Source organism: Bubalus bubalis, chromosome 3 (assembly GCF_019923935.1).
Source record: "Bubalus bubalis isolate 160015118507 breed Murrah chromosome 3, NDDB_SH_1, whole genome shotgun sequence".
Lineage (NCBI taxonomy): Eukaryota > Metazoa > Chordata > Mammalia > Artiodactyla > Bovidae > Bubalus > Bubalus bubalis.
The window spans coordinates 19,398,645-19,419,030 of record NC_059159.1 but is presented as its reverse complement, the minus strand read 5'-3'; the positions used below and the strand labels follow the sequence as shown (position 1 = coordinate 19,419,030).

The 20,386-nt window shown below is 48.5% G+C and overlaps 1 protein-coding gene across 1 annotated transcript; it reads right to left on the bottom strand.

The window, feature by feature from the left end:
• Positions 1–6,989: 6,989 nt before the first annotated feature.
• Positions 6,990–20,340, bottom strand: DUSP3 (dual specificity phosphatase 3). The gene is made up of 3 exons (XM_006046842.4): positions 20,129–20,340; positions 16,723–16,949; positions 6,990–10,678 (listed from the first exon to the last, which is right to left on the bottom strand). The coding sequence occupies exons 1-3, from the start codon at positions 20,251–20,253 to the stop codon at positions 10,473–10,475; spliced, it is 558 nt and encodes a 185-aa protein (XP_006046904.1). The 5' UTR covers positions 20,254–20,340; the 3' UTR covers positions 6,990–10,472.
• Between the last annotated feature and the right edge of the window lie 46 nt (positions 20,341–20,386).

The following is a 20,386-nucleotide window of genomic DNA, read 5'->3' as shown; positions in this document are numbered from 1 at the left end:
GCCGTCTGTCCCTCCTTTCCATCGTCCATCACTCGACACATAAATGCAGCTGCTCTGACAGTTTTACAAGCCAGACAGAAGCCCCTGCAGGAAGGGCCCCCTCTGATACCTGCTTCCTAAGTCAGTTTCCTTCAGGGCAGACGAAAACAGCTGTGGCCATTGTTGCGGGTGATCTATCTCTCCCAACAGAGCTGGCCGTGTTGTGAGAAGGGGGCCCTCCGAACCCTCTCCCCTTGTCTGTGACCTTCCAGCCTCCTTTTCCCTGACTCTGGAATGTGGACCGTTAACCCTATTGTGGCCAGACTTCTTGCTCTGGAGTTCTGAGAGGGCAGTTCTGATGTCCGGATTCCTTGAACTGGAGGGACTTGATGCTGGAGCGCCACCTGCTGTTGGGATCTGAAGCTCATTCCTAGGAAATGGAGACCGAGGGGACCATCCTTGTAACACTTCTGCCATCTGCTGGAGACGGAAGGAGGAGCCAGCGATCAGAGAATGGCGAGGCTCAGGATTTCATCATTTGAAACAGAAGTAATGTTTTAGAGAGAGTGAGAGGGAGAGAAAAGGAGAAGGAAGAGAAGGATCCAGTGGACTTGAACCTGTAAATTAGCTCCATTCTTTGAAGTACTCTCCGCCAAGGTACAGCCATGCTTTTCACAGGATGGCTCAGCGAGAACCTGCTGTGATGCCATCTGCTTTTTCACTGAACACTGATTCAGTTTTATATTTATTCAGTCCACAGACCTGTCATCGTTCAGAGCTAGACAGTACTCCCCAGAGTTAAACCCTCAGGGTTTTAGCTGACTTCTGTCGTTGGCAGTTTAGGTTATTTCTGATGTTCCTCTATCCTCAGCAGGGATGCTATAACATCCTTGGACAAAGTCATTTTTTGAGTTAAATTTTTTATTTTGGAGTCATGGTAAATTCACATGCACTTGTAAGAATATAGAGAAAATTTCCTGTCCCCTCTGCCCATTTTCTCTTGATGATAACATCTTGCAAAAGCCAGCATACTGACACTGATACAGTTTACCAGTCTTATTCAGATTTCCCCAGTTTTACTTGTATGTGTGTGTGTGTGTGTGTGTGTGTGTGTGTTAGTTCTATGCAACTTTATCATGTATTGGTTCAAGTAACAACCATCATGGTCAAGACAAAGAACAACTCTGACTACAAAGATGCCTCTCATTGCCCTTTTATAATCATGCCCTTCTCCTTCACTTCTAACCCTATGGCACCACGAATCTATTCCCCATTTCTACAATTTTGTCATTTCAGGTATATAAATAGAATCAGTCAGGATGTAACCTTTTAGGACTGGATTTTTTCACTGAGCCTCATTCCCTGGAGATTCATCTGAGCTGTTGCATGTATCAACAATCTGGTCCTCTTTATTGCTGAGTAGTCAATCCTAAAGGAAATCAGTCCTGAATATTCATTGGAAGGACTGATGCTGATACTGAAACTCCAATACTTTGGACACCTAATGAGAAGAACTGACTCATTGGAAAAGACCCTGATGCTGGGAAAGACTGAAGGCAGGAGGAGAAGGGGACAACAGAGGATAAGATGGTTGGATGGCATCACTGATTTGATGGACATGAGTTTGAGCAAGCTCTGGGAGTCGGTGACGGACAGGGAAGCCTGGTGTGCTATAATCCATGGGGTTGCAGAGTCAGACATGGCCAAGCAACTGAACTGACTGATTCCATCAAGTATTTTTTTACCTGTAGGGTTATTTCTGAAGTGAATGCTGGGTCTGAGAGAGTAAACAGTCCCCAGTCTCAATAATGATATACAAATGGACATGTGTCTAGTTTGCTAGCGCTGCTGAAACAAAGTACCAGAGACTGAGTGGCTTAAACAACGGAAATTTATTGTCTTATAGTTTCTGGATGCCAAAGTCTGAGATTAAAGCATTAGCAAGGTTGGTTCCTTCCAAGGGCTTCAAAGAAGAGCCTGTTCTGTGCCTATCCCCTCATTTCTGGGGGCTCACTGGCAGTCTTTGACATTTCTTGGTTTTGCAGAAGCTTTGCCCCAATCTCTGTCTTCATCTTCACATGCTATTCTCCCCGTGTGTGTGCATATGTCCTAATTCCCCCTTTTTATAAGGGCATCAGTCATGTTGGATTATCACCCACCCTGATGACCTCATCTCAACTAATTATATCTGCAACAACCCTACTTCCAAATAAGGTCACATTCTGAGGTCTTTGGATTCAACATATGAATTTTGGATTCATAGTCAATCAACAATTCAATACATAACAGCATGTTTCTCCACAAGGCTGCCATCCCTGAGTGTGGGCTGTTAAATTTTTTTTAATTGAATTTATTTATTTGGCCACATCACGCAGCATGTGAGATCTTAGTTCCCTGACCAGGGATTGAACCTGTGCCCCTTCAGTGGAAGGGCGGAGTCTTAACCATCAGACTGTCAGGGAAATCCCTTAAATTGAATTTAATAATTTAAATTCAATTATTAGTAGTTGAATTTCTGTCAAGGCTGTTTTTCTACATGATGATTTAGTGGTTTTTGTTTCTATCAAGCTGCCTATTCTTAAGTTCACTTGTCAAACATTTAATGAAGCAAGACTTCAGGCACAATGAACTGATACATACTCCCCACCCGGGAACTCCAGTATCAGGGAAGGAATAAATTCTTCATCCACATAACCCCAATACCAAGTAGAAAGTGATTGGTGCCACTAAGGAAAGGTCCAGATACATTCTTTTAAAAGGACAAAGTGTTTGGGGCCTTTAGAGAAAAGAACAACCTCTTCTTGTTGGGGTGGATCTGGGAAGATGTGGCATTTGGACCAGACTTTGAAGGACAGGCCAGATCTGGAAAGTAAGTTATGCTCCTCTGACTCCTCAGGCTTGTAGAATGTTTAATCCAAAAGTGTTGGCAAAGCTAAGTTAGTTTCAGTCTCTACTTGGTTCCCAAGCCCCGTCTCTATGCATTTTTATTTATATTTTAAAAAATATTTTTTCCTTATCTGTGTTTCTCTAGTCTTCTAAAAAATATTTATTTTGATATATTTGGTTGATCTGGGTCTTAGTTGTGGCATGTGGGACCTTTGATCTCTGTTCCTGGTTGTGGGATCTTTAATTGCGGCATGCGAACTCTTAAGTTGCGGCATGTGGGATCTAGTTCCTCGACCAGGGATCAAACCTGGGCCTGCTGCATTAGGAACATGGAGTCTTAGACACTGAGAAGTCCCTTGGCTGCATTTTTTAAACAGATTTTGCTGCCACTGCTGCTGCTAAGTCGCTTCAGTCGTGTCTGACTCTGTGTGACCCCATAAACGGAAGCCCACCAGGCTCCCCCGTCCCTGGGATTCTCAAGGCAAGAACACTGCAGTGGGTTGCCATTTCCTTCTCTAATGTTTGAAAGTGAAAAGTGAAAGTGAAGTCACTCAGTCGTGTCTGACTCTTAGCGACCCAATGGACTGAGCCTACCAGGCTCCTCTGTCCATGGGATTTAGCCACCGCCATTTTGGACTCTTTTTTCCTATTCTACCTACCTAACATTCCCCCCTCAAGAATTCCCAATTCTTTGGGAATAGGGGCGTCGAGGTCTTTCTGGCTACTTCCTGCTGAACTGGGATGGTGAGGGGTATTGGGCCTCCCCCTCTTGCTAGTCTCAATCTTCAGAGTCCTTATAGCAGTGTCCAAGGGTGTGTGATATTTTCTGTGGTCAGTTGTAGTTTTATATCTTTGTTGAACTGGCACTGCATGTTGTAGCTGGTTGACCTGGTGGCAGAGGTTTAGCCTCTGTGGTCTCAAAATTGGAGATTACTGCATACCCGGCTCAGATCAGTGCCACAGATGTGCTGCCACAGATCAGTGGTAAAAATGGAGGATCTGGATTAGGAGGGCAATCTCTGTTTATAGACAGTGTCTGCCCTGAGGGAAGTCCAAATCACCCTGTCTTTATTCACAGTTGAGAAATCATTCTCTGTAGAGGGCAGGGTCTCAGGACAGGTGGAAATCTACTTGTTGGTTCCGCAGCTCCTGAGGGATGGCACTAAAGAGCCCGTGTCATTCACCCTCCTGCTTAGAACAGGCCAATGGCTCCCCAGCCCCAACATGACTAAACCTCCACTTCCTTCTGCCTGGCAGACCAGGCTGTTTAAGGTGGGGCCCTGACTCATCCCCAGAACCTAACTGCCACCCTTTGCCTGCAGGAAGGCCCCTCTCTGTAAATCCTTGTTTCAAATGATAAATAAGGGACTTTCCTAATGGTCCAGAGGTTAAGAATCTGAGTGCCAGTGCAGGGGACTCAGTCCAATCCCTGGTCTGGGAAAATCCCATGGAATTAAGCCCATGCGCCACAACTACTGAACCCACGTGCCACAGCTACTGAAGCCTGCGTGCCTAGAGCCCGTACACAAGAGAAGCCACTGCAATGAGAAACCCGCACACTGCAACTCCAGAGTAGCTCCCACTCGCTGCAACTAGAGAAAGACCATGCGTAGCAACGAAGATCCAGCACAGCCAAAAAAAAGGAAGAAAGGTAAAGACGGAGTGGGAGACCATCATAATAGGTATAGATAGGGACCACAGCAATGGGGTTATGTAGTGGGGAAGACAGATTGGACTTAACTCTGAATATAACAAGGAAAGTGGCAATTCATAGCCAAACAGCAGGGTAGGGGGGGTCAGTGAATGGAAAATTACCAACAGGACACATCGGGGGTGAGGGAGGTTTCTGGCAAAAGGAACCTAATGAGATTCTTGCTGAAGGCAGGCCGGGGTGGTCAGACATCACCTGGGGATGCTGGGGGGTGAGACACCTGATCAGGTATTGAAGGTGACCAGATATAGAGGATGGGGAATTCAGGCTAAACTGAGTTGGCAGGATTCTTGCTAAAATGAAATAATACAGAGATGACCATAAAAGTCTAAAAGACAAGGAAGGCCTAGCTGCAGAAGAGTTCAGCGGGGCCTGACTAATAAAGTTGACCAAAGAAGACTGTCACCCTTTGCATTCAGAAACGTCTATCCCCTCAGAAGCGATTCTTTCCCTTCTTTCTGCCCTCCTCCTCCTCCTCAGAGTGGCCCCCCAGGCGCGATATGCAGTCTTCTGGTTCATGGGCCTTCAAACTAGATCCCCCAGAACCCCAGCTTCCACAGAGATGGTTCATGGCTTAAAAACCATGTACATTTTAATTAGTTAAAAATATAATAGGGAATTCTCTGGTGGTCCAGTGGTTAGGAATTGGTGCTTTCACTGCCAAGGGCTCAGGCTCAATCCCCAATTTGGGAACTAAGATCCCACAAGCCCCATGGCCAGCCTAAGTACATAAATAAAAACATAATAAATACACACATTATAACAATGTGGTATGCATATGCTTTGAATGAATTGGAGATGACCCACTCATGGTATTGCCTGCAAATTAACTCATTTTGATGTAGACTTAAAAACTGCAGTCTTCGTGCATTTGAACCTCTTATAAATGGGATCATCAATTCAGGAAGCCATAGCTCAGAGACGTCTTTTTTAAAAAGTTAGCTTGGACATTTCCACACCCATGAAATTACACAAGGGAGCACAGAACATCCGTCCTTAGTTCTGAGTAGCAGGCTGTGCCTGACACTGTTCCACCCCAATGGACAACAGAAATTAACCAGATACAAAGCAGATAAAACACTGTGATTATCATTCATGAGTCTCATTTTATATTTGGTGCTCATTAAAGCAGACTGGACCTTGAAAATAACAGTATACAGAAATCACAGTTTGTCCATACACAATGGATGCTAGGTAGCTGATAAAATGAATGGGAATATAAGAAACAGAGGGTACAATATATTGTTTAGCAAAAAAAAATCAAAGTGTAGAACATTTTCCATTTATGGGTTAAAGGATATCTGCATACACACATGTACTTCCCTGGTGGCTCAGTGGTGAAGAATCCACCTGCCGATGGAGGAGACTCGGGTTCAATCCCTGGGTTGGGAAGATTCCCTGGAGAAGGAAATGGCAACCCACTCCAGTATTCTTGCCTGGGAAATCCCATGGGCAGAGGAGCCTGGCAGGCTACAGTCTATGGGGTTGCAAGAGTCAGACACAACTTAGTTGACGAAACAATAACAACATACACACACGTATCCAAACATGTGCGCTTACACATGCATGGCACTTTTCTAAAAGGATATACTTAGAACTGGCTTCCTCTGAGGGAGAGGTATTGAAGGTTTGGGGTAAGGTTTACTAAACCTTTTTGTATTGTTTGAATTTATTACTGTTCCTATACAGTATTTCCTTTTTAATTAAAATGTTTAAGTTCCACTTTAAAAACATTACCCATTTTATACATCAGTGCTTTTGTATCAAAATATGAAGATTAGGTTGCCAAAGAGGTTTGATTATACTGAGCTAGTCTAATTGCCTCCTGCTGTAGATGAGCTGGAGACCAGGAGGCTCTTTTTCCTCCCAGGCTCTTTCTGTCTGGAGGAAAGTCACTCGGTTTTCTCTCAGTTTTTTATTCAGAGGGGGAAAAAAGCAATGCTTCTTATAAAAGAGTTAGTGCTAATAGAGGAACTTATAAAACATCTAGGGGCAGGAGATGTTTAGGGACTGCCCGTTTGCAGGATTACTCAACTCCTAAAATGCCACACAGTCATCTTCATGGGAGGTGACCCTGAGACTCACCCCATCCCCCCTTTCTTAGGAACATAAATCTTATCTGCCTCATTGGCAGTGGTGGGCCACTCCAATCAAGAATATTCCAACCAGTTACACAATCATAAAGCTGGAATTTTAAAAAATTAAATAAAAAGATTATTCCTAAGCCAGGAATTTTCTGGTACTGGAGAGATGTTCAATAAATATTTACTACATGACTATAATCATCACAGAACCTATAACTAGATCAGGAGGCTGAATTTTTAAATGATGATCATTAGAAAAAGCAAACATAAAAGCTAAGCATAAAAGTATAAAAGAAAATCAACTATGATAAGAAGGACAAAAAAGACCATTTCTTCATAATATAAGACATTTATTTTGGTTACAGTTTTAGTGTTTTAACACTGATTTGTGATATGACAGACATTAAACTTATTTTTTTAAAACCAGTTTAATACCTTTCCCTTTTCTGTCCAGAAAATTGATGCTTTCACAGTCAAATTACCCTAAAAGCTGACAGCAGTAAGTTAAGCTTCCAACCAATCTATTCTCTCAACCGGAGATGGCCTCCCTTTCCAATCAGGATAAAATCTGGACTTGGAAGGACCATCGTTGTCAGCTCTTCAGTGATTCTTGATGCCGGTTTTATGACAGAAAATTTCCTACGAAAAAAGCTAACATCTTCATATTTTAAGATCAGTGCTTATTTCGATTAAAACATTAGCATCTTAACATTGTGACACAAAAGGCACCAACATTTTCCCAAGCATCCATCACCATGAGTGGAACACAGCGCCACCTGCTGGTCATCATGTTGTTACACACCCTATAATTTCCAGGTGGCGGTCCAAGTCAATGGGGATTCTCCTAACAACGCAATGGTGTCAGAGCCAAAAGGGACCTTAGAGGTCTTCAAGTTTAGTCCCCTTGTTTGAAAAATGGTGATTTCTGCTCTCCAGCTAACTTGGAGTGGCAGGGAAACAGACAAGCCAGTGGAAGATGTACTGCTTCAGAACTGAGAAGAAAACCATTTGGTGCTCTCATCTGGTCTAGATGGGGGTCTCCCAGTCAAAGAAAGAGACCAGGTCACAGGAGGGGATAGAGGCACCCTGAGTTCCTATTCCATCACTTTCCGGTGGCAGAGGGGGAAGCTGTCCAGATGAGCATGTGTTGGGTCTTACACAACAGAAGTTGATTTTCTTTTTACTCAAAGTAGGAGCCACATCTCGTGAAGGAAATATAGGGTTTCTGGGACTAAAGACTGAAGAAATCCCAAGTTATCAGCAGAAAAGTAGCCCCAAAGTGATGGCAGTAGTTCTCCCCATGGCCTTTTCTCCAACATGTCCCCACACAAAGAGGCTTTTCAAGAGGTCCTGTCAGCAGACCTAAGTAGCTGAGGCTGTCTCGTGTGAGGACCACCGCCTGGGCGTGGGAGAGGGACCCAGCCCCAGCTCTCGAGCCTCTTCCGCAAGTGGAGCAGAAAGCTCTGACTTAGGGATGCTACGTGTTTCCGAGAAGAGCCACACATCCTAACCCAATTGGGGACCCACACTTCTTATTTTTCCTGCAGCAGGCCCCCCTCCCCTCCCCCAGCACTATGGCTTGAACTGTTGTCCTCTGGCTACAAAGCTAACTGGCCTCGTGCACAGGGGCTGGGTCAACAGCATGCGCAGCGCACTGAGACCTTCCCGAGGGCTCATTTCTTGAGGAGGAGTGTAGTAGGAGAGGAAGAATTCAGCTTCAGAGAGCAGTCAACCTGCAGTTTCACCTCAGCTCTGCCTTTGAGCTAGGAAGCCCTGAGCACCCCACCCCTAATCACTCTGAACCCCAGTTCCTTTTCTTAAAGGTACCAATACATGAATGAGCCCAACACCAAGTTAATAAGGTTATTGTGAGGATCAAGTTAGATGAAGTGGAAGAGTTATCTGGCCTCTGTGAGGGACACAGTGGGGGAAAAGGCCGTTTCACTTGGGTGGGTCTATGGGGGCAGCCTGGTATCTGAAAAAGACAGATTCTAGTCTGTTCGGGGCTGCTACGGTCACAGAGCAAAGGGGACATCCAGGCTGGGCGGTGCTGCTTCTGTCAAGATAGAGATCATTACCCCTGGGTGTAAGGCATACCTGCCTCTCCTCCACCTAGCTGGAAGCTTCTGGTCAATTCTCGAAAAGGCACATTTCCACCTCCACATGGTCAGAACCACTGCCTGAACTGAAACTTAAAACTGAATTTTAAATATTCAACAAAAGTCCCTGATATTTCATTTCAGGTAAGACTCCTTTGCAAATCCTTGCAAGGGATCCTACCACCAAGTCAGGCTTCTGGGAGCTTGGTAGACCCACCAGAACAATGCCTTGCATATATTTGGTGCTCAAGAAAAGAAAAAAAAAGTTTAATTCCACAAACTTTTATCAAACATCTATGTGCTAAGTGCCAGGGGGCAGAGCTGAGGACCACCTCTCTGCCATTAGGGAACCTGAAGACGACGGCACCGCATCGCTTGCCCTGATGACAATTATGCCAAGTGCTAACAAGACTGTGTTCAAAACAAAACTCCTCTATTCTGACAAATGTGTACACACGTGTGAGTGTGAGTGTTCATGGCTTCCAACATCATCCTAAAAAGTCCTTGCAAAGGCTGTTTCTTTTTGTTTCTTTGCTCTACCATCAATAAAGGCGCCATTTGGACATTCCGTCATGTTTCCTTTCTGCCTGGCTGAATCATTTTTGCTCCCAAGGCTCCAGAACCTTTTCTGGCAGCAGAGAGCTGTAAGAACTACCTGTGAGTGGGCAGGGTGTGAGCCTGGGCCCGTTCAACCCCCCGTTTGTCCAGCCACTGGCTATGTTGCTCTCTCACACACACGCAACACATGCGCTATAATTGGCCAATTTCCTCCTCCTGTTCTTGGAATAGCAACTGAGACAAAAAGCAGTGAGCACGAGTGGCTTGGGCCCGCCAACACTATAATTTAGGACAAAACCCTTGTAATTCTCCAAATGGTGGGGTTTTTAAATAGGCTGGACTTCAACACCCTGTTTTCTAAAAAAGAAAAATAAAACCCTGCCTAAGGAACTACTCTTCTAACGGACCAAGGGACTGAGAGCTGAGTATCCCTAAAAGGCGGATTCTGAACTCAAGCCTTCTAAGGAGTCACATTTTTCAAACTATTGATCTAGGAGAGTCCTTCAAGAAGGGGGATGTGTCTGCCCACACAAGGGCTTCTTTGTTTCGATATCTTTAATCCTAAGGAAATCATCAAATGCAGTTACTTGATGAGCATTTCCACCCACGGACAACTGACCCCAGCCAGCTTCAGACCTCATGACGTGTCTCTGTGAGCAGGGCGTGGACGGCTGTGAGGATTCAGGGGAGACAGACACAGTGGGGGGAGAGGGGCCCACATTTGCATAGTTCCTTTACAGAGCCCCATTCAGGAAAGGGCCCAGGGGTGGGGGCTCGGAATAGGGGGCGGGGGAGGTCAGGAGGGCCCCCGTGAGCATCTCAGGCCTTGCACTTCCACAAACCTCTTGCCCTGGGTCGTCCAGGAGAAGCACACCTGTCACAGGCCTTCCCCCTCTGGGCCCCCACCTCAGGGTGAGGACGTCACAAACTGCAGGCGCAGGACACGCCAGGGAGCAGGACGCCCTCCTCAGCAAACTTCTTTATATGCTCCCCAGGGGAAAAGCGGCCCAGGGCCATGTTGGGACAGACGTGTGGGCAAGTGCCTGGTGATGCTGGGAGCAGGGTACACTGTTTTCTAAACATGGCAGCCTGTGACATCACAACCAGGGACCCCCACCCCCGTCTGACCTCTAGAGACGAGGCAGTGGGGGCACCCTAGAGTTTCAATTTTCCCTCCTTGACGAGTCTGTCATTGAGCTGGCAGAGCTGGGCCAGGAAACCGTCGTTGGGGCCGATCTCACGGTTCTGCCTGACGATGCTCAGGGCGGACTTGACATCCATCTTCTGACGCATCATGAGGTACGCGATGACGAGGGTCGGGGAGCGGCTGTAACCCTCACGGCAGTGGACCAGCACTCGGCCTGTGAGAGACGGGGACGTGATGAGCTGGGGCTGGCCCACCACACCTCAACTCCAGTCAAAACTATTCCCAGGACATGCACATGCAAATTACGCTGCCAGGCCATCCTGGGCCCACCAGAATGGCTAAGATGGCAAAGATAAATATAAAACACACAAAGCACTGTCAGGGATGTGGAGCATAGCTAGGACTTTGATCTGTGGCTGGGGCAAGTGAAAAAGAAAAGTCAGAGTTGCTCAGTCATATCTGACGCTTTGCTAGGACTTTGATCTGTGGCTGGGGAAAGTGAAAAAGAGTGACAGTTGCCCAGTCATGTCCAACTCTTTGTGACCCCATGGACTATTCAGTTCATGGAATTCTCCAGGCCAGAATACTGGAGTGGGTAGCCATTCCCTTCTCCAGGGGGTCTTCCCAACCCAGGGATCGAACCCAGGTCTCCCACATTGCAGGCAGATTCTTTACCAGCTAAGCCACCAGGGAGGAACAAGAATACTGCAGCCTATCCCTTCTCCAACAGCTGAGCTACTGTGGTTAGGGGAGGGGATGTACCAGCCCAAGAATATTGCAGTGGGTAGTCTATCCCTTCTCCAACAGATCTTCTCGACCCAGGAATTGAACCAGGGTCTCCTGCATTGCAGGTGGATTCTTTACCAGCTGAGCTACCATGTTTGGGGAGGGGATCATGGCTTCAGGAAACCATGTGGTGGTATCTACTCAAGCTGACCATGTGCATCCCCCAGGGCCTGGCAATTCCATCCCAGACCCACACCAGATAGGACTGCATACACATGTCTGCTACAAGAATCCCACCAGGATGTCATAGGCAGCACTAGTCACAACAGCCCCAAACTGGAAACTCCCAAAGGCTGGTCAACAGAAGAGTAGATAAATACTAAGTCTGAACAGTCTACAACTTCCCAGATACAAATTGGATGAAACGCACAAACACGATGTGTATGATCCCACAGAGTAGAAGTGTCAGGGGAATTTACTGGTGGTCCAATGGTTAGGACACGGGGCTTCTACTACAGGGGGCATGGGTTCAATCCCTGGTTAGGGGACTAGATCACATATGCTGCGAGGTGTGGCCAAGACAAAACTGAAAAAAAAAAAAAAAGGCCAGCAAAACTGAGCTGTGCGTTTAGAAGTTTGGATAGTGGTGTGGAGGTGGGAGATGCGACACTGGGAGGAACATGTGGGGGTTCTGGGGTGCTGGTCAGGTTTAGTTTCTTGATCTGGGGGCTGATAGTGAAGGACAGGGAAGTCTGGCATGCTGTCCATGGGGTCGCAAAGAGTCAGATACAACTTAGCAACCGAACAACAAAACACGGGTGGTGTGCAGCGCACTGATCTACACTCTGCGATCCGGTACTAACCTACATGAATTTTCTATTTCAAGCAAAAGCAAAATAGGAAAACCACCCAAATGTCCATCAACAGGTAAATGGATAAACAAACTATGGAACTTCCATCCAACAGAACACTACTCAGCATTACAAAGGCATTCCTGCTACCTGCAACAGGACTGAAGAAACAAAAGAATTATGCTGAGCGAAAGAGGCCAGACGGAAAAAGCATACATATTGTGCAACTCCATTTACACGAAACTCTACAAAATGTACACTAATGTCTAGTGATACAAAGCAGATCAGTGGTTACTTGGGAGTGGAGGAGAGAGAGGAGCGGAAAGGAGAGGTCATAAAGGGAGGTGAAGGAAATCTGTGGGGTACATATGTCAAAACTCACCAAACTCTGTGTAGTTTGGGGAATGTCAATTAATGCCTCAACAAAACCATTTCAAAATAAAAGGACCATGAATGTCAAACACAAACACAGAGAATCAAAACAATGTATGTACGTGTTGTTCAGCTGTGTTCCACTCTTTGCGACCCCAAGGACTGCAGCCTGCCAGGCTCCTCTGTCCATGGAATTCCCCAGGCAAGAATAGTGGAGTGGGTTGCCATGCCCTCCTCCAGGGGATCTTCCTGAACCAGGGATCAAATGTAGGAGACCAATGTACATTGCAGACAGCTTCTTTACGGTATGAGCCACCAGGGAAATTACTAAATCCACCCCCTCCCCAACTTTGACATCATCTCCTCGTTCCCCTTCTCCCTGCAATCCAGCCAGCCAGCCCCTTGGCCTGCAAAAAGTGAACGTATTAGTTGCTCAGGCCTGTCTGACTCTTTGTGACCCCACAGACTGGAGCCTGCCTGCAACACCTCTTTTCACAGGTGTCTGCTCCAGTGTCCTAGGAAGGTGTTTCCTGCCCACCTTCTAAAGAGCCACAGGCCCACTCTATACCCCGTCATCCCCTTGCTCCCTGCTTTAGTCATCCCCATTCCCTGGGGTCCACACATCTTTTTCACTTGTTTACTGTCATCTTCCCCCAAAATGTAAGCTCCTCGAGGGCAGGGATGCCTGTCTGTTTTGCTCCCTGTTGTATCCCCAGCATTGGATGAAGGAAGGAAGGGATGGTCAGGAGAGGCCAGAGCATCATCAACAAGATTCCCCCAATCTTTTATTAAAGTGGGAAGGCCCTTGAGCAAGAAGCCTTGGCTTCTCTTATCCCTACTCTCTCCTCACACAGAGTGCTCAGTTCAGGTCTTCATCATCTCTCACCTCTGCCCCTTCACCTCCAAACTGAGCTTTCCCTCCACCCTCACCCTCCACCAACCTACACAACAGCTGGAGGGAGCTTTCTCCAATATAAATGGGACCTGTCACCATTAGTCGGGTAGGCTAGCCACCAAAGCGTTACTTACCAGGCTAACCGCCCGCGGCCCCGACACCTTTCCAGGCTATTTCTCACCTCTGTGCCTTCACTCATATTGTTCCTCCTACCTGGAACACCCTCTCTCTCCTCAACCTGGCAAACTCCTATTCATCCTTAAGACCCCAGCTCAACTATTTCCTTTGTCGGCATAAGGATGGAGAATCCCAATCCTTGAAGTCATGGGAATCTGGGTTTAAATTTTAACTTGCTGGTTGTGATGGTTAAATGTGTCAACTTGGCTTGTCTATGACACCCAATTGCTTGGTCAAACACTAGTCTACAAGAGATTTTGTAGATGTAATGAACACCTCCCATCAGTTGACTTTAAGTAAAGGAGATCACCCTTGATAAGGTGGGTGGACCTCATCCAATCAGCTAAAGATCTTAAGAGCAAAGAACTGAGGTTTCCTGGAGAAGAAAGAATTCTATCTGCAAAGTCCTGCCTCAGTTTCCAGTCTGCCTGACAGGTTTCAGATTTGCCAGCCCCATGATCATGTGAGCCAATCCCCTAAAATAAATAATATATGTATATTTTATTGGTTCTGTTTTCCTGGAGAACCTGGGCCAATACCCTGGTTATCACTCTATGACCCACCTAAGAATATCGTGCCTCACTTTCCTCATCTGAGCTAATATACCCATGGCCCAAGATGGCTGAAGATTCAGGGAAGAGATATATAAAAGCCTCAGACTAGCGCCTGGCAGACATGAACGTTCAATAAATAAATATGAGCCAACACTACGAGTCTTCTCCTGGCACGTGGTGCATCCTCTTCTGTAGCAATCCAGCCCTGTGTTTCTGTTGGTCACACACAGACCAACCCTCCTCTGCCAGAGTGTGAGTTCCTTAAGGGTAAGGACTATAGGGTATTGATTCTGGATACCCTACAATTCCCAGCATACATTAAGTGTTCAATAAATATTTGCTGATCAGCTGAGTGAATGATTCCCCACCAACACCTCTGCATGGGCATTACTGTGAAGGAAACTTTGCTGACCCAGAGTCAAACAGTCTGTTCTATTCCCATGACCCTAGCCCCAAAACATAACCTTATTTTTCCCAATGCTCTCAGGGTAGAAATGGGGAGTTCTCCACTTCTCTGCCCAGTCACTCTCTGGCCAATGGATCCAAAGTATTCAGAGTAGGACTTTCCCTGCTCCCATCCTGGCAATGGGACCCTCTGCAGAGCAGCTGCCTCATTATCTAGAACCTGGAACATACTCAGCATGCACAGAACTCATAGAGCCAATAAGCAAGGGGAGAGGTCAAAGTCCATCCTTACAGGCCTCACCCATACACTACCTCCTCCAGGAAGTCTCCCTTGATCTTCCCAGCTAGAAATGACTGCTTCCTTCTCTGAGGGTCCCTGGCCAATTCCCCCACCCCAAGGTGATGGGCCCCCAGCTCCCTTGAGCCCTGTACAGTGTTAGAGGCCAGTGTATTTCTGTTGGCTCACTTGACCAATCAATCCTATAAGTATTTCCACTGGGCATTAGAACCCATGGAATTTTTTCCTGTCACTGGTTCAGTATTCCAGTGTACCTGCTACATGCCCAAACTATGTCAGATGCTAGGGAGACAGACAGTGGACACAGTGGACTCAGACCGCGGGCAGGCTTCATGGATGAATGGACACTACGTCTAGGGCTCAAGCATGAGGCAGGGTCTGCCAGAGGATGGGTCAGGAAGATGCAGAGAGCTCCCTCCAGACCCAACCCACATGGGCTAAGGCAGGAGGTCACCCAGTTGCATGGAAAGAGGAAACTGTCAGGGAGCTCTAAGTTCCCTGAATGAATGACCAATGGATATACAGGAAGAGCAAAATCCATCCCCTTCACTGGGCCCCTCATTCTTGTCTACAGCGGAGCTCAGTATAGCTGGAGAGGAGGCACGTGATTTGTACGAGGCTGGGGAGGACCACAGAGGGCCTGATGATAAAGACTGCAGATATCCCAGGCAATCAAACCTCCCTCCTGGGCCCCAATTGTGTGATAACCAGAGGCTAGTAAATTGTCTGCTGGCAATCATTGCTGTGGGGAGGCTGCTGGGACAAGCAGCATCAGGGCAGCAGAGACAGGCTAGAATCAGGGGGACAGGGCTGATTATACCTCAGTGGGAGTCGCTCCCCCTGGCCAGGTTTGGGTGAGGAAGAAGAAAGGGGCTGGAGGAAGCAGCAGGAAGGTAAAGGCAGTTGCTGACAGAATCAAGCTAAAAGCAGAAAGGGCAAGCGGCCCAGCCTGCTCAGCTGCTGTCTGCCCTCTGGCCTTCTAGGATTTCTCTCTGGCATGCCTCACCTGACAGCCAGCATTCCAGCAGTTTTGCTTCGGTCCTGCCTTATATTTTGGACCTGAAGGAAGCATTTAAAAACTGGGCCAAAGTTTGCTGACTCCCAGCCTAAGCCAATCGGGGCTGCCCCCCTCCCCTAGCCAGGTAATGCATGTGACCCAGCTCTCACCAGTGAGGTGAGGGGGACTCCACTGGGTGGTTTCTAGGGGCTGTTTTATTTGTTCTTAAGAAAAGAGAAGGGGCATCCCTGGTGGCCCAGTGGCTAGGACTCTGTGCTCCCAAAGCACAGGGTCCAGGTTCCATCCCTGGTCAGGGAACAAGATCCCACATGTTGCAACTAAAGACCCCACATAGAAGACTGAAGATCCTACATGCTGCAACTATGACCCGGCGAAGACAAATAAGGTAGTAAATATTTAAAAAAAAAAGAAGAAGAAGAACAGAGAGAAACATGAGGAAAAGATGGTGGCCTCATCCATCGCTGCACTTTATCCTGTTGGGAGGTGGTAACCAGATCTACCATAGCCGTCTTGGGACCATCAGGGGAGTCCCCAACACTGAGGGTGGCAGAAGAGTCCTGAAGCCACCAGAGAGCTACTGCATCAACTGGCCCTGGAGCTGGTCACCTCGGGATTTCTTATCACAGAAAATAATAAATTTTCACTATTGCAGCTATCTGAATAGGGGAGCAGGGCTGGCAATCAACCCTCAGCCAAAGTCAATGCAAACACAAGGGCGCCGAGGCCTTGTGTCATGTGTGGTCACTTAACAGGCAGCCAGGTGAGCAGAGAGAGACCCAAAGCTCTCAGCCTTTCACACAAGAGCCAGAAAACATCAGCTTTTCCAAGAAAAGGCCTGTCATGTGCTTGTTTTCTAAAAAAGTCAAGTTCAACCTGCCTCCCAGTAAAGCAACTCTACTCCAATAAAAATTGATTTTAAAAAAAGCAGCCTCCCACCGTTTCCAGGGTGGCAGGTCCCTTACCATTCTTCTGAGCCAGAGCCTGGTCGATGAAGTCTGCTGCCTTTTCAAAGTAGGCGCTGAGGTTGAACTCCTGTGTGTCATTGGCCTTGATGCCCAGGTAGGTGATCCCGGAGTCCTTGTAGAAGTTGGCATTGGTGTTGACGTGCATGAAGGACCTGCCCTCAGCCGCATTCAGGACATGGGTGATGCCCAGCTTCTGCAGCTTGGGGATGTCTTGAGCCACAGACCTGGACAGGAAACAGCAGCAGGGGAGGATCAACTGACTACCTGGCAGCCCTCAGGGGAGGAAGATGGAGAAGACCCTAAGCCTCTTGGCTCAGAAAGGAACCTTCCATGCTCTGGCCCCTGCTGGCTTCTCCAGCCTCAGCTTATGACCCTCTGCCCTCACTCCAGCCAGCTCCAATTACCTGCCACAAATAGCCTGGGTGCTTTCATGCCCACACTATTCCCGCTACCTGGAATGTCCTTCTCCACCTTCTTCATAAAGGTGCACCCTCTCATATCTCACCTCCCTTGGCAGCATTTCCTGATCTCCCCTTCATCCAGCATCGTGCTCTCGATCCTGTGGTGGTGATATCACCAAGAGGCTAAAAATGGAGCCATACTCCAGACAGCCCTGTCACTTACTAAGCTTGAACAAGTCACTTAACCTTTCCATGCCTCAGTTTCCCTATCTGTAAAATGAGGATGATAACAGTATCTATTCCTGGGGCTGCTGTTAGTGTTAAATGAGCTGTTCTATAGACAGAGCCTGACACCGTGATCAGGGCCACTATCCTAATGCTTGATCGTGCTTATCTGTTTAGATGTCCAGGCTATGAGCTCCTTGATGGAGGAACCATGTCTGCTTCATGTCCGTATGCCCTGCACGTGCTCTAGTACCTGGCACACACAGTAGGTACTGAAGGAGTATGTGGTGAATCAGTGAAGAATGAAATCAGCACAGCCCAGCAGCCTTCTTCCTAGGATTATAGAGTGCAGCAGCCCCCTTCCATCCCCTAGAGGGATCCTTCCTGCCATAGTCTACTAGCCACGTCTCTGAAGCTATCCTGGGTGAGTAAGCACTTGCGGAGCCAGTAGAGGTTACAAAACATTCGATCTGAATAGTCAAAGGGCTGCTTTATTTCATCTCACAACAACGTCCCAATTCAAACAGCAGTTTACACTTTACACAAGGCCTTCTCCTGCATGATCTTGTTTGCCTGTCACATCAGCCCTGGGAGGAAGGAAGGACAGAGCTTCAACTCTGGCCCAACAGGACAGACGAAGGACGTGCATATGCTCTCAAGGGCTGCTGCATGGCAGGGCTGGGAGGAGGCCTCTTTTCTCCCGACACAAGGCCTGCTCTATCTTCCCCCTCACTCGGCTTCTCATGCCCACATCAACCACAAATCTCACGAGGCAGAAAACGGGGCTCCTCCAGGTTTCACTCTGCCCTGTGAGCCCTGATCAGGGGCCCTGATTTTGTTAAAGCACTTCTGACTGCAAGGGGTAGGGGAGAAATAGGTACTCAGTCAGTCTTCCCTGTGGAGCACTCCCCATGCCCCTGTCTGTGTCAAGGTCAGATTTGCTTAAAGGCAAGGGATGTGTTTTCTACAGTGGCCATTGGCATGTGCCACCCTTGACCACCATCAGATGTTCACATCTTTGGTTTCCACCTTGGAAGTAGTGACAGCTGACTGAGCCAAACTGCCCGAGAGAGCAGGGTTTCCAAGAGTGCCAAGGCCCCTTGCTGCTTGGGTGGATGGAAAAGGGCTTATTCTCAGAACTCGGCAATTACTGAGGACTCTGGATGAGATTCTGGTACCCTTTGTTAGCTATCAGCACACTGCACACAACTGTAAAGTTGCTCATTAAAAAGGATCTAAAATAACTAACTTTGAAGAGTCACTGCCATTCCTCTTCCTTCTCAAATACTAAGTCAACATTCAACAACTTTATCATCACTACTGTGAATGATGGCTTGTCTGGTGGCTCAGACGGTAAAGAATCTGCTTGCAATGCGGGAGACCCAGGTTTGATCCCTGGGTTGGGAAGATCCCCAGGTTGGGAAGATCCCCTGGGGAAGGGCATGGCTACCGACTCCAGCATTCTTGCCTGGGAAATTACACGGACAAAGGAGGCTGGCGGGCTACAGTCCATAGGTGCGCTGAGTCAGACACGACTGAGCAATTAACACACACACTGTGAATGAACTTTGTTCAGTGCCTGACACCAGTGATGCTCCATATGGTGAATGAGTGATAGATGGACGAGATTGGCCCCCATGAAGCTGGGACCTGACTTCTAGACCCCCTAGTGCTGTGATGACCCCATTTTTGCAGCAGTCCTTGGCAAAGTAAGCATCAGGTCCTAGTCCAGGACCTGGGATACAGACATGAACAAGATATTGACCCTAACCTCACAAGCCCTCACCTGCTCTGGGCCACCATTTATTCCTGTGAAAAAGGAGAAAACCGGGTTAGACTTGCGGTCTCTGGGCCCACGGAGGTTAGGGCCTCAGGGTCTCATGAAAATCCAACCCAAACTCCTGTGCCCTCCGGAGGCTACACAGGCATGGGAATCTATTTTTTACTTTTGGCTGAGATTTCAACACCTCTCAGAATGGCTATCACTAGTTCTCTCCTGCTACTGAGAAATTCTTACTAGTAGTTTGACTATGAGAAAATGAGAAAGTTGATTTGGTAAGAACTCCTAAATGATAAATAATAAATGCATTTCCTGGTGGCGAGAAGGTCGGCAGCCTTTGCTAAGTGATGGCTCAGGTCCTCAGGGGGTTTATCATTGGGTCGTTCTAGAATTCTAGATAAATCAAACCCTAAGTGGAAGGTAGGGGGAGGAGCGAGGAAACCTGGCCCCAGATCTCTGAACCCCCAAGTTTGGGATATGTCAATTCTCCGATCTAAGCCTGCCTCGCCGGGAAAATTCCACGCCCGAATTGTGACGTCAGCCCGTTGCCATGGCAGCGAAGACAGACATTCCGCGGTGACCTCACTGCAGAACCAGGCAGCTGTCACATGACGCGCGGGCCGGAGACCGGTCGGGCGACAGAGGGCCACCTGTTAAGTGAACCTGGTCGCCCCGACACCGCCCAAGGCCGGGAGCACCTAGAGGGTGGAGGCCCCGGGCCGGACGCCGGCTGCCCGAGCGGCCCCGGGTCTCCACCACCCAGGGAAGGGAAGGACAGAGCGGGGACGGGGCGGGGTCCAGCCCCTCCGCCCCACGCACGAAGGGTGGGCGGTGACTCCAGCCCCCGCCCAGCCCCGGCCCCGGCTTCCGGAGGAGCGACCCCGCCCCGGCTCCCCCCACCCGCTCCCGCCGACGCCCCCACCCCAGCCCTCGGGTGGGCGGGGCGCCCCGGGGAGGGGTCGGAGGGGCGTCTCGGGGCCCGGGAGAGGCGACTCACGCGTTGCCCACGTAGATCCTGGGGGTGACCTCGTTGCAGGGCTGGCTCGGGAGGCTGTAGCAGCCGCTGCCATCCGAGAGCAGGTCGTTGAGATCCTGCACGGAGAGCTCAAACGGGCCCGACATGGCGGCGGCAGGGCCCTGCACGCCCGGGCAGCCGCGAGCGAGGGGAGAGCGGCCGGGTCAGCTGGGCGGGGGCTCCGGAGCCGGGACCCGCCCCGTCCCGCCCCGGAGGCGGGCCCGCAAGGCGCGGGAAGCG